Here is an 11,388-nt window from a genome sequence, read left to right on the forward strand (position 1 = left end):
CAGCATGGCCCAGGAGGTGACACTGCTGGGATAGGGATAGGGGGGGACACTGCTGGGATGGGGACATGGGGGGGACACTGCTGGGATGGGGACAGGGGGGGACACTGCAGGGGGGACACTGGCTGTGCCATCTCAGGGCCATGGCACAGAGGTGACACTGCTGGGTGACACTGTTGGGTGACACTGGCTGTGCCATCTCAGGGCCATGGCACAAAGGTGACACTGCTGGGTGATACTGCAGGGTGACACTGGCTGTGCCATCTCAGGGCCATGGCACAGAGGTGACACTGCTGGGGTGCTCCTGGGGGCTCCCGTGCTCCCTGGAGGGGCTTGTTCTTCCCAGTCTCTCCACGGTGGTGTGTTCTGGTGGGAAGCAGGGATGGCGGTGTTGGATTCCCCAATCCGTGGTTGTCCCGTGACTGGCAGGTGCCAAGTTTGGCTCCAGGGAGACCTGAGAGCCCCTGGCAGGGCCTAAAGGATCCCTGCCAGCTGTTCACTGTCCTGTTCCCAGCCCCAGAACAGCCTGCCAGACATCGTGATCTGGATGCTGCAGGGGGACAGGCGCGTGGCCTACGCCCGTGTGCCGGCACACCGGGTGCTCTTCTCCAGGAACATCCCCCAGTGCTGCGGCGCCGACTGCGGCAAGCTGCAGACCATCTTCCTCAAGGTACCCTGGGCTCTCTGTCCACGGTGGGGCTGGAGTTTTTAAAACGTTTTCCCCTGAGAATGGAGAGAAAATAAGGCAGGGAAACCTCAAACCCCAGCGCAGCAGCTCCAGGTTCACGGCTTGGGTTGGAAAGATGGTGAAGACCATCCCATCCCATCCCATCCCATCCCATCCCATCCCATCCCATCCCATCCCATCCCATCCCATCCCATCCCCTGCCACGGGCACCTGCCCTTGGACACTTCCAGGGCTGGAGCAGCCACAGCTTCTCTGGGATTTCCACCCAGCTGGAGCTGCTCCTCCCCGGAGATACCTCAGCTGTGCTGCTGGAGGACTCCAGCTCTTCCCACATGGATCTACAGCAGATCCTGTGAATATCTCCCTTTATTCTGCAATTCCAGGGCAGTGAAGATTTGGCCCAGATGGTGCTTTTTTAGAAAATATTTCTTGTTTTTAAATTTTTTTACATTTTTTTTCCCCCAATTCCTGACCCTCTGCCACCCCAGGAAATTTAAGCTGCCATTCCCCTGCCAGGCAGTTCCTGAGTTTCTCCCGTCTCCATTGACATTCCTTGGCTGGTGCCAGCTCAGGAGCAGAGAATCAGCACTGAACAAGCTCTGAAAAAATAAAGTCAAATAAAATAAACTCAGTAGAGTCCCGAAGCCCAAATCCAGCTGGCAGCAAAAATGACCTAAAATTCATATATTGGGGTTTTTTTTTTCTATCCTTGAGCTCTGGATGGAAAACCAGCAGCACTTGGATTAGGGAAAAGTGGCTTAGAGGGAGAAAAAAGGGCAATGAGGAAAAATTCCTGTGGACTATTTCTATTTTTGCTGAATGTGTGGGTTGGGTTTGGTGTCCTGACCCTGAAGGGTGTCCCTGACTTTGCCCCTGTCCCTGTTCTTGGCTTTGTCCCTGATCCTGACCCAGTCCCCGACCTTGTCCTTGTCCCTGACTCTGATCCTGTTTCTTTGTCCCTGTCCTTTTCCCTGACTTATCCCTGTCCCTGATCCAGACCTTGTCCCTGATCTTGTCCCTGACTTTGTCCCTCATCCTGACCTTTTCCCTGGCCTTGTCCCTTTCCCTGTCCCTGATCCTGTCCTTGTTCCTGACTTTGTCCCTGACCCTGTCCATGATCCTGACCTTATCCCTGTCCCTGATCCTGACCTCGTCCCTGACCTTATTCCTGTCCCTGACCTTAACCTGACCTTGTCCCTGTCCCTGATCCTGTCCCTGACTTTCTCCCTGATCCTGACTCTGTCCTTGTCCTTGACTTTGTCCCTGCCCCTGTCCATGATCCTGACTTTGTCCCTGTCCCTCTTCCTGACCCTGTCCCTGCCTTTGTCCTTGTTCCTGATCCTGACCCTCTCCCTGCCTCCAACCACTGGGGCTTTGAAGCTGCCCAGGGTCACCTGGGAACACATTTTAGGGCCGTTGACAGCAGGACTGGATGATCCCAAAGGTCTCTCCCTGCCCTGATCCCCAGAGCTCTCCACACACTGTCCCAGCTCCCAGCTTTCCCCCCCCGGGGCTCCATTCCCGCCCTCCCATGTGGAGCATTCCCGTTAATCCCCCCCGCCCGGGGGTGCTGATGGGGCTGTTCCCGGGCAGTACCCGCAGGAGGAGGCTCCGGGGCCGCGGATCCCGGCGCAGATCCGGGTGCGGCTCTGGCTCGGCCTGGCCGCGGACGAGAAGGAATTCAACCGCTACGCCGAGGGGAAGCTCTCCGTGTTCGCCGAGACCGTGAGTGCTCCACAGCCACGTCCCGGGACGGGGCCTCCCCGGGGTGGGCAGCACCTCCAGGGGTCACATCAGTCCCTGAAACCTGTGAGAGGAGGGAGCTCGTTCCTCCAGCATCCAGCCTGGAATGCTGAGGAGCGAATTGGGAATGAGCCATGAATCCACACTGTCCCTTCAGATCCCCATCCAGCTGCTGGAGGGGAGGGAAGTTGGGGGTGCCCGTGGTGGTGTGGGGCTGCTGGGATGGCTTTTCCCTGGAGATCTGTCCTCAGGGTGGGGCCCTGCAGGGCTTGGTCGTGGGATTCTAAAGGATGACTCCTGGGGTTCTGCACCTCCGACCCAAACCTCACCTACTGTCGCTCCCCCAGTACGAGAACCAGACGAAGCTGGCGCTGGTGGGGAACTGGGGCACCACCGGCCTCACCTACCCCAAGTACTCGGACGTGACGGGCAGGATGAAGCTGCCCAAGGAAAGCTTCCGCCCCTCGGCCGGCTGGGCCTGGGCCGGGGACTGGTTCGTCTGCCCCGAGAGGACGTGAGTGGGACGGTCCTGCCGGGGCAGGGGGGGCAGCCCAAAAACCACAGCGGGGGCCAGGCTGGGGGAAAGGTCAGTGGGGAGGGCTGGGGGTCTCTGAGGAGGAGGAGGTTTGGGAGTGGGATCCCCGTGGGGCACTGGGAGGGATTTCATGGGGTTTGGGCTCATCTGGAGGTCTCCTGGCAGTTTTTCTCCTGGAGTCTGAGGTGGAAGGGGTTTGGGAATGCTGGGGATGGCCCGAGGCTGTGGCGATACCCAGGAGGGTGGGATGGGCAATCCCTGACTGGGATGTACCCTTGGGATGCAGGTTGCTCCACGAGGTGGAGGGTGGGATGGGCAATCCCTGACTGGGATGTCTCCTGGAATGCAGGTTGCTCCATGATGTGGATGCAGGACACCTGAGCTTCGTGGAGGAGGTGTTTGAGAACCAGGTCCGGCTCCCTGGGGGGCAGTGGATCCACATGACCGACGCCTACACCGATGTGGTGAGGGAAAAGTGGGAATGCTGGAGCTGGGTACCACCCTGGGCTGGAAGTGCTGGAGATCAGGGGGGATTTATGGATTTTTTTTTTTGACAACACCCCTTTGTCCCACAGAACGGGGAGAAGGTCCTGCCCAAGGATGAGATTGAGTGTCCTCCAGGCTGGAAATGGGAAGACCTGGAGTGGGACACGGATCTCAACAGAGCTGTGGATGAGAAAGGTACCCAGGAGCACTTTTGGGGGCCCTCTGTTCATTCCCCATCCTGCTGGGATCATCCCCATCACTAGGGATGAGACCTGTCCTGGATCTCTGCTGGATCAGGAGAAGGGGGTCAGGCCCTGGGGGTGGGAATTCCCAAAGGCAGCGCTCTCCTGGCTGCTGGGATAGTCCAGGAACATCTTCCTAAATTCTGGTGCAAGAGGAGTGGAAAACATCAGGCCAGAGGTGCTCACAAGGGTTGGGGCGGCCCGAGGGAGGGAGAACAGTCCCCAGGCTGTAACTTTGAGCCAAGGGCCCCCACGGATCCACCCCCTGGACATCCCAGAGGGACACATCCAGTGGGTACCACTGTGGGCAGGAGCAACAAGCCGGGAAATCGCCTGGGATCCGGACACACTGCCCTGCTGAGGCTCCCTGGGGGGGCACAGGGAGGCGGGGGGCTCCTCAGCCGGGTGTCTCCCGCTCTTCCAGGCTGGGAATACGGGCTGACCATCCCCCCGGAGCGCAAGCCCAAGGCCTGGGTGCCGGCGGAGAAGATGTACCACACCAACCGGCGCCGGCGCTGGGTGCGGCTCCGCCGGCGCGACCTGGAGCACATGGACACCTCCAGGAAGGTGGGATGGGCTGGAGGGGGGTGGCAGCCGCTCGGGGATGTGTCCCTGTCCTTCCCTGAAGTGTCCCCGCCCCTCCACCTGGAGGTGGCTTTGGCACAGACCTGGTTTTCCCCGAAGTTGTTGGCCCCGCTCTCCGCCCTTGGGAGTTCCCACCTGGAATGTCAACATCTCCCGGAGTAGCCACCACTCCAGAGGGGCTTGGCCGCGCTCTGGGGCGGGGTGGGGACATCCAGCGGTGTCGCAGAGCGCGGGAGAGCAGGGCTGGCCGGCTGTCCCCAGCCTGTCCCTGCCCCGCTTCCCTCTAGATGGTGCAGTTGGAGCGGGAATGGCTCCGCAGCTGCAGCTCCTCCCTCCCCCCCGCCGCTTTCCAAGGACACTTGTCTCCCTCTCCAGCACTTTTCCCGCATCACTGTGGCCCTGGGGAGCCCCTGGCACCCTGCTTGCTAACTCTGGGGAGGAAAACCTTCACAGGGTTGTGGCTGATGATCCAGGGAGATATTCCAGAGGGGACAGAGCCACGGGAAGGTGGAAAAGCAAAGGGAAGGCTGTGGAGGCACTGGATGTGGCCTCCTCCTTGCTCAGCATGGGAACCCCCCAGCCCAGCGACCCCACTCCCAGTGGGATTCACCCCAGGGGCTGGGGAAGGGCAGAATTCCCAGGGGTGGAGCCGGCACTGCTGATGGTTAATCCCTGGATGTGTCCCAGGCCAGGCTGGACTGGGCTTGGAGCAACCTGGGCTGGTGGAAGGTGTCCCTGCCCGTGGCAGGGGGTGCCACTGGGGGGGCTTTAATATCCCTCCCAACCCAACCCAACCCAACCCAACCCAAGCCGTTCCATGATTCTGTGATGCTTTTAAGGGTCTTTCCCAACCTGAACTGGGTGACCTTGGGGGTCTTTTCCAACCTAAACATTCCTGTGATCCTCTCAACGATTCCATCACTCTGTTCCACGATTCCAAGCTGGGGAGGCACAGGGAGGACACGGGGTGGGACAACCGTGGCCGACAACACCCTGGAGACCCTGAATCCACAGTTTTGTGCTGGAAAAGCCGGGTGGTTTTCCCGCTGTCACCTCCAGCGGGGCCGGGGGGGGGCGGTGGCACCGACCCCGCTGAGCCCCGGCGTGTCCCTGTCCGGCAGCACAAGCAGGAGGAGCTGGATGGGGAGGGCTGGGAATACGCGTCGCTCTTCGGCTGGCGCTTCCACCTGAAGCAGCGCCGGACCGACTCGTTCCGCCGGCGCCGCTGGAGGCGCAGGATGGAGCCCCTGGAACGCACCGGAGCCGCCGCCGTCTTCGCCCTGGAGGGGGCTCTGGTAGGGAACCCCTTCCCTTCCCCAATCCCTGCCTGGGAATGGATTCAGCCGGGTCAGGTCGGAGCTCGTTATCAGCCGCTCCTTATCAGCTCGTTCTCCCGCCCTCTTTGTTTCCTGATATCCCAGCTTTCTGGATTCCCTGATTCCCGGCTTTCCCGGTGACCAAAGGAGACCCAACCCTGCAGCCCAGAGCCCCTGTTCATTGTTTTTAAGGGTTTTTCCCCCCCTCCATTTGGCTTTTTCCCCTCTTTTCCTGCTCTGTCCGTCCCCGGGTGACAGGCTGGTGGGAAGGTCACCCCTGGAGGTCTGGGATGCTGAGGGGGTTCCTCCTCTGCATCCATGGACATGCTGCTCCCTCATCCGAGTCTCGAGTCTTGTCCTTGAGCTCTGCATGGAAAACCAGCAGCACTTGGAGGGGGTAACAAGTGTTGGAGTCTCCCTGAGCTCCCACTGATCCCACCTGGGGGTCCTGGTTGTCACCCACCCACCCTGCTGGTGGGACTCTGCCTCCTCCCCCTTCACCCTGGAGCCCTTGGGTGGGATTCCCATCCTCAGAAATCCCTCCTTTTCCTTCCACTAAATATTCCAAGGCCAGTGGGGCAACTGGGAGGTGATGAAAGGCTGGGTCAGGACACGGTGGGAGGGAAGAGCCAAGGTCGGACTGGGAGAGAAGGGAATGGAGCTGGGAAGGGGCTGGAGCAACAGGAGGGGCTGAGGGAGCTGGGGGGGCTCAGCCTGGAGAAAAGGAGGCTCAGGGGGGACCTCCTGGCTCTGCAATCCCTGACAGGAGGGGGGAGCCGGGGGGGGTCGGGCTCTGCTCCCAGGGAACAGGGACAGGAGGAGAGGAAATGGGAAAAATTCCTCCTGGAATGGGCTGTCCAGCCCTGGCCCAGCTGCCCAGGGCAGGGGGGAGTCCCCATCTCTGGGGGGACTTAACAGCCCTGTGGATTTGGCACTCGGGGACACGGTCAGGGGTGGCAACAGTTGCACTTGGGGGTCTCAGAGGCCTTTTCCAACTGGAATTTCACAATTCTGTGGAGCATTAGAAGCCCAAACTCCTCCTGGACCCCCGTGTGGGTGATGCCCTGGAGGAGCCCACCCCATGGGGGGCCCTGGCTCTGGGGGGGATCCTGGGGTGCCCCAACTTGGCTGCCTCTCCCTCGCAGGGAGGGGTGACGGACGACAGGAGTGAAGATGGGAAAGGCGTGTCCACGCTGAGCTTTGGAGTGAACAGACCCACCATCTCCTGCATCTTCGACTGTGAGAGCCTGGGGGGCAAAGGGGATGGGGAAGGCACTTCCCAGCCTGTGCCCCTGGCCTGGGGGAAGCAGGGGATGGGAGAAGGCTGGAGGGGCAGGACGGGGCATGGATTTGTCCATGTGGGAATGTGATGGGCTCAGGGGAAACTGAGCCAAGACACAGCCTGGAGAGGGGTGGAAAACCATCCCTGGCTCATCCCTGATGCGTTTCCTGTTCCTCTGGCAGGTGGGAACAGGTACCACTTGCGCTGTTACCTGTACCAGGCGCGGGATCTCCTGGCCATGGACAAGGACAGTTTCTCAGGTGAGCCCAGACCCACATGTCCACCTGGATCCTGGGGTTGGGAGGGGCTGGAAAACTTATCCAGGGACACCCTGGGACACCTCCCACCAGCCCAGGTTGCTCCAAGCCCCGTCCAACCTGGCCTGGGACACTTCCAGGGATCCAGGGGCAGCCACAGCTTCTCTGGGAAATTCTTTCCAGGGCCTCGCCACCCTCACAGCCCCAAATTCCTTCCCAATATCCCACCCAAATCTCCCCTTTTCCAGTGGGAAGCCATTCTCTGTGTCCTGTCCCTCCATGCCTTGTCCCCAGTCCCTCTCCAGCTCTCCTGGAGCCCCTTTAGGCCCTGCCAGGGGCTCTCAGCTCTCCCTGGAGCCTTCTCTTCTCCAGGCTGGATGTGATGGAGCACAGGCAGATGTGCTCAGGAGAAGGGATGTCAGGGCCTGGTTTTGAGAGGGAAAAGTGGGCAAAGGGGATGTGAGTGCCTCTGGATCAGAGCTGGAGCTGGGACAATGTGGAATGTCCCCTGTCAGGTCATTGCTGTGTGCTGGGATCACACCCGAGGTGTGACCAAATCCCTGGAAATGTCTCCAGGGAGATCTCCAAGTCCCTGGAGCACCCACCCCCTGCACAGGGATCCCTCAGGCACCTCCAGGGCTGTCCCTGCCCACTTCCATGGGGATTTTCCAAGGGATTTTCACGGACTTGCCCACCAGTGTGGTGGCAGGGGAGGTGGATCTGGGGTGGGATACAGGGACACCCCCCCAAAATGGGGGTGGGAGCAGCTGGTGGGACATCCCCATTGCAGGCAGCAGGACCGTGATCCCAGTGGGATCCTGCTCCTCCCAGGGCTTGGAAAAGAGGGATGAGGGGGGACAGAAATGCCCTGGAGGGGGCAGAGCCCTCAGACAGCCCCCCCAGTGTCTGTGCCCAGCAGCAGGGGCTCGGCTGGGAGGGGGGAGCTCCTGCACCAGGAATCCTTCCCTTGGAAAATCCCGGCCACGGACAACCCGGCACAGTGTGGGATTGTGATCCCACTGCCCTGACAAAGCAGGAGGGGGGGGCACTGAGGGGGCTCTGCACAGGGAGACAAATAACCCTTCTGTGCACCCCGAACAAAGGGGCTTTGAGAGCTTTCCTTGGAAAAGCAGGAGAAGGGGAAGGGGGGGTTGAAAAAAGAGAAAAAAAAAAAAAAAGCCAATCCCAATCCAGGTTTTTTTTTGTTTATTGTAACCATTTCTCCTTTGCTGCAGCTGGAAAAGAGTGTGTCAGTGGGAAAGGCTCTTCCCAGTGGGAAGGGTCGGATACTTCGGGTGGGAATCCAGCCCCAGTCCTTGGAAAAGGGCAGGGAGGAGGGGGAATGGCGTCCTGCTCAGCTGGCCCTGCAGCCAGGGGGCTGGGGAGGATCCTGGGATCTGCTGCCAGGGGTTTAGGGGATGTTCTGAGACCTGGATCCAGGTGTGAGTGGGGAACTCTTGGGATCTGCATCCAGGTGTGAGTGGGAGGTTCCTGGGACCTTTATCCAGGTGTGTGCAGGGTGTTCCATCACCTCTGGCACAGGCAGGACACCTTTGGCCCCCAGGAAAATTCTTGTGGCAGTGCAGGGTTTGGGGGTGTGGGGTGTTCCTCGGACCTGCATCCAGGTGGGTTTTGGGAACTCCTGGGATCTGCATCCAGGTTGTGTGGGGGAGGTCCCTCTACCTTCTGTACAGGCAGGACAACTTTGGCTCCCAGGAAAGCTCCCAGCTGTGTGTGGGATGTTCCTGGGATCTCCATCCAGGTGTGTGTGTGGATGTTCCAGGGATCTCCATCCCGATGCGTGTAGGGAACGTTCCTGGGATCTGGGGATGTTCCTGGGATCTGGGGATGTTCCTGGGATCTGGGGATGTTCCTGGGATCTCCATCCAAGTGTGCCAGACATGGGGGAGCTCATGGAGAGCTGGAGGGGGCTGGGAAGTGCAGGAATGCTGGAGGAGCTGTTTGGAGCCCTGCCCGGAGGGTCTGGGGGGTTCCTGGAGGGGCAGGAGCTCCAATCCCTGTCTCCCATTCCCGCAGATCCCTACGCCATCGTGTCCTTCCTGCACCAAAGCCAGAAGACCGTGGTGGTGAAGAACACCCTGAACCCCACGTGGGACCAGACCCTGATCTTCTACGAGATCGAGATCTTCGGGGACCCCCAGGGCGTGGCCGAGGCCCCCCCCAGCATCGTGGTGGAGATCTACGACCACGACACCTACGTGAGTGGGGGCTGGCACCGCTGGCAGCGTTCCTGCCCTCGGGAATGCCGGGCTCTGACACCTCTGTATGACTCAGGGGGCAGAGCCAGCTCTGCTCGGGGTGTCCTTGAGATCCTTCTGCTCCAAACTTGGTCCTGCAGTGATTCATCCATCCCCTGATCCCGGTTTTTGGTCTGGGCTGAGCTGTGGGGGTGGATTCCGTGGATAGAGAGGTGGGAAGCTGCGTCTCCATCCTGTAGAGGGGCCACGTGGGCCAGGTTTCCCCATGGGAAAAACTAAAGCAGTCCTGGAAGTCGGGAGCATCCTCTGCTCCTTGCTCAGCTGTGCCAGGGTATCCAAAGGGCCTGGGAGTGATGGGATTTGGGGGGGTTGGGGACAGCAACTTGAGTCCTTCCCAGGAAAGCTGGGCTGGAGCCTGTCCCAAGGGCAGGAGGGATTTCAGACAGCTTGGAAGGGTTGGAATCCAACTTGGGAATGCTCAGGAACCTCTCAGGGACCTTTCTGTCCTCCCTGTTCCTCCTTCCCACCAGGAAGCAGCAAAGGCAGCCAAGGATCCCATTGCAGGGCAGAGAATGGGATTTTTAGGAGTTGCTGATCCTGAATGCTCAGGGCTCCTGCTCTGGGAATTGTGGGATAGGAATTTCACCTCCTGTTTGAGCCCAAATGCCTGAAAAAGAGCATATCCAGCCCTCAGAATTCCAGGGAGAATCTGGAAATTATCTGGGCATCAAACCCCCTTAATTTTCTGACCTGGTTCATCCCTTGATCCTGGTTTTTGGGTGGAGGGGTCCTGGCTGAGCTGTGGGTGGGTAGAAATGGATTCCACTGGGAAAAAGGGTGGAAGCTGCATCCCCATCGTGCAGATGGCCAAATGGACCATATTTCCCTGTGGAAAAAGCTTGGGATAAGTCCTAAAGCAGTCCTGGAAGCAGGGAATGTTTCTTGGACCGAAGATCCCGTTGCAGGGCAGGGAATGGGATTTTTAGGAGCTGCTGATCCTGAATGCTCAGGGCTCCTGCTCTGGGAATTGTGGAGTAGGGATTTCACCTCCTGTTTGAGGCTGAATGCCTTAGAAAGGGCATTTCCAGCCCTTTTCAAGGAATTCCAGGGAGGATCTGAAAACTGGAGTCCCTGTGAACATCAAACCCACTGGAGTTTCTGGCCTGGTCCCGTCACGGTTCATCCCTCGTTCCTGGCTCTGGAGTGGTGGGATTTTGGCTGAGCTGGGGGTGTGTGGTGGTGGTGGATCCCACTGGGAAGAGGGCTGGGCAGGAGGCTCCCAGTGCCTGTGTTCCCCTGCAGGGAGCAGATGAGTTCATGGGCCGCTGCATCTGCCGGCCCAGCCTGGAGCGCTCGCCCCGGCTGTGCTGGCACCCCGTCACCAAGGCAGGCAGGAACGTGGGGGAGCTCCTGGCGGCCTTCGAGCTCATCCAGAGGGAGAAGGTGAGACCCCCATCCCTCCCTCATCCCCTCCTGCAGTGCTGCTTTCCCCCTGGAGTCTCCAGACCCAGCAGATCCAGCCTTTGCCGGCTGTTGGGTGGGGTCCTCCTGGGTTGGGGCTCAGGAAGAACCTCCTGGATTTGGCCCTTTTTGAGGAATAAAAAACCATTACACCATCCCATCCCATCCCAGGTGTCACTGGGAATGTGGTCCTGCATCTCCCTCCTTCCTGGAGCTCCCAGCAGGGCCCCTGGAGCCAGGACAAGGCTCAGGAGGGGCTGGGAATCCTTGGGAAGGGCTGTGCCCTTCCAGGGCCTTTCGGATCCACAAAACATCTGGGTGGATTTGAGGTGCTGCTGGTGCCTCCTGGACAGAGGAGAGCCCTGGATTCCCTGGAATCCTCATGCCCAGGGTGTTTGGAGGTGGGCAGGGTGGGGCTGATGTTCCCTGCCAGGTAAGGCTGAGGTGGCAGCAGGAATTCCAATGGGAATTGTGTTTTCTCTCCACAGCCGGCTGTCCATCACATCCCTGGCTTCGAGGTAAGTCCTGACTCCTCCTTGCAACTCCATCCCTGTCCCTGCTCCTTCCCCTGCTCCCC

The 11,388-nt window shown here is 59.8% G+C and overlaps 1 protein-coding gene across 1 annotated transcript in view; it reads left to right on the plus strand.

Annotated features, from left to right (window-relative positions):
* DYSF (dysferlin) overlaps positions 1–11,388 on the plus strand; it is a gene marked incomplete at its 3' end in the record, with an annotated part of 46,095 nt that overhangs the window by 29,319 nt on the left and 5,388 nt on the right. The window contains exons 23-34 of the mRNA XM_027909673.1: positions 512–667; positions 2,279–2,410; positions 2,776–2,942; positions 3,313–3,427; positions 3,539–3,644; positions 4,116–4,258; positions 5,398–5,571; positions 6,738–6,831; positions 7,057–7,134; positions 9,169–9,350; positions 10,653–10,793; positions 11,300–11,329. Of these exons, the coding sequence (XP_027765474.1) occupies positions 512–667; positions 2,279–2,410; positions 2,776–2,942; positions 3,313–3,427; positions 3,539–3,644; positions 4,116–4,258; positions 5,398–5,571; positions 6,738–6,831; positions 7,057–7,134; positions 9,169–9,350; positions 10,653–10,793; positions 11,300–11,329 (1,518 nt within the window). The remainder of the gene's footprint in view (positions 1–511; positions 668–2,278; positions 2,411–2,775; positions 2,943–3,312; positions 3,428–3,538; positions 3,645–4,115; positions 4,259–5,397; positions 5,572–6,737; positions 6,832–7,056; positions 7,135–9,168; positions 9,351–10,652; positions 10,794–11,299; positions 11,330–11,388) is intronic.

Source organism: Empidonax traillii, unplaced genomic scaffold (genome assembly GCF_003031625.1).
Source record: "Empidonax traillii isolate 1590-97213 ecotype Southwest subspecies unplaced genomic scaffold, ASM303162v1 scaffold2301:size47502, whole genome shotgun sequence".
NCBI classification, from domain to species: domain Eukaryota; kingdom Metazoa; phylum Chordata; class Aves; order Passeriformes; family Tyrannidae; genus Empidonax; species Empidonax traillii.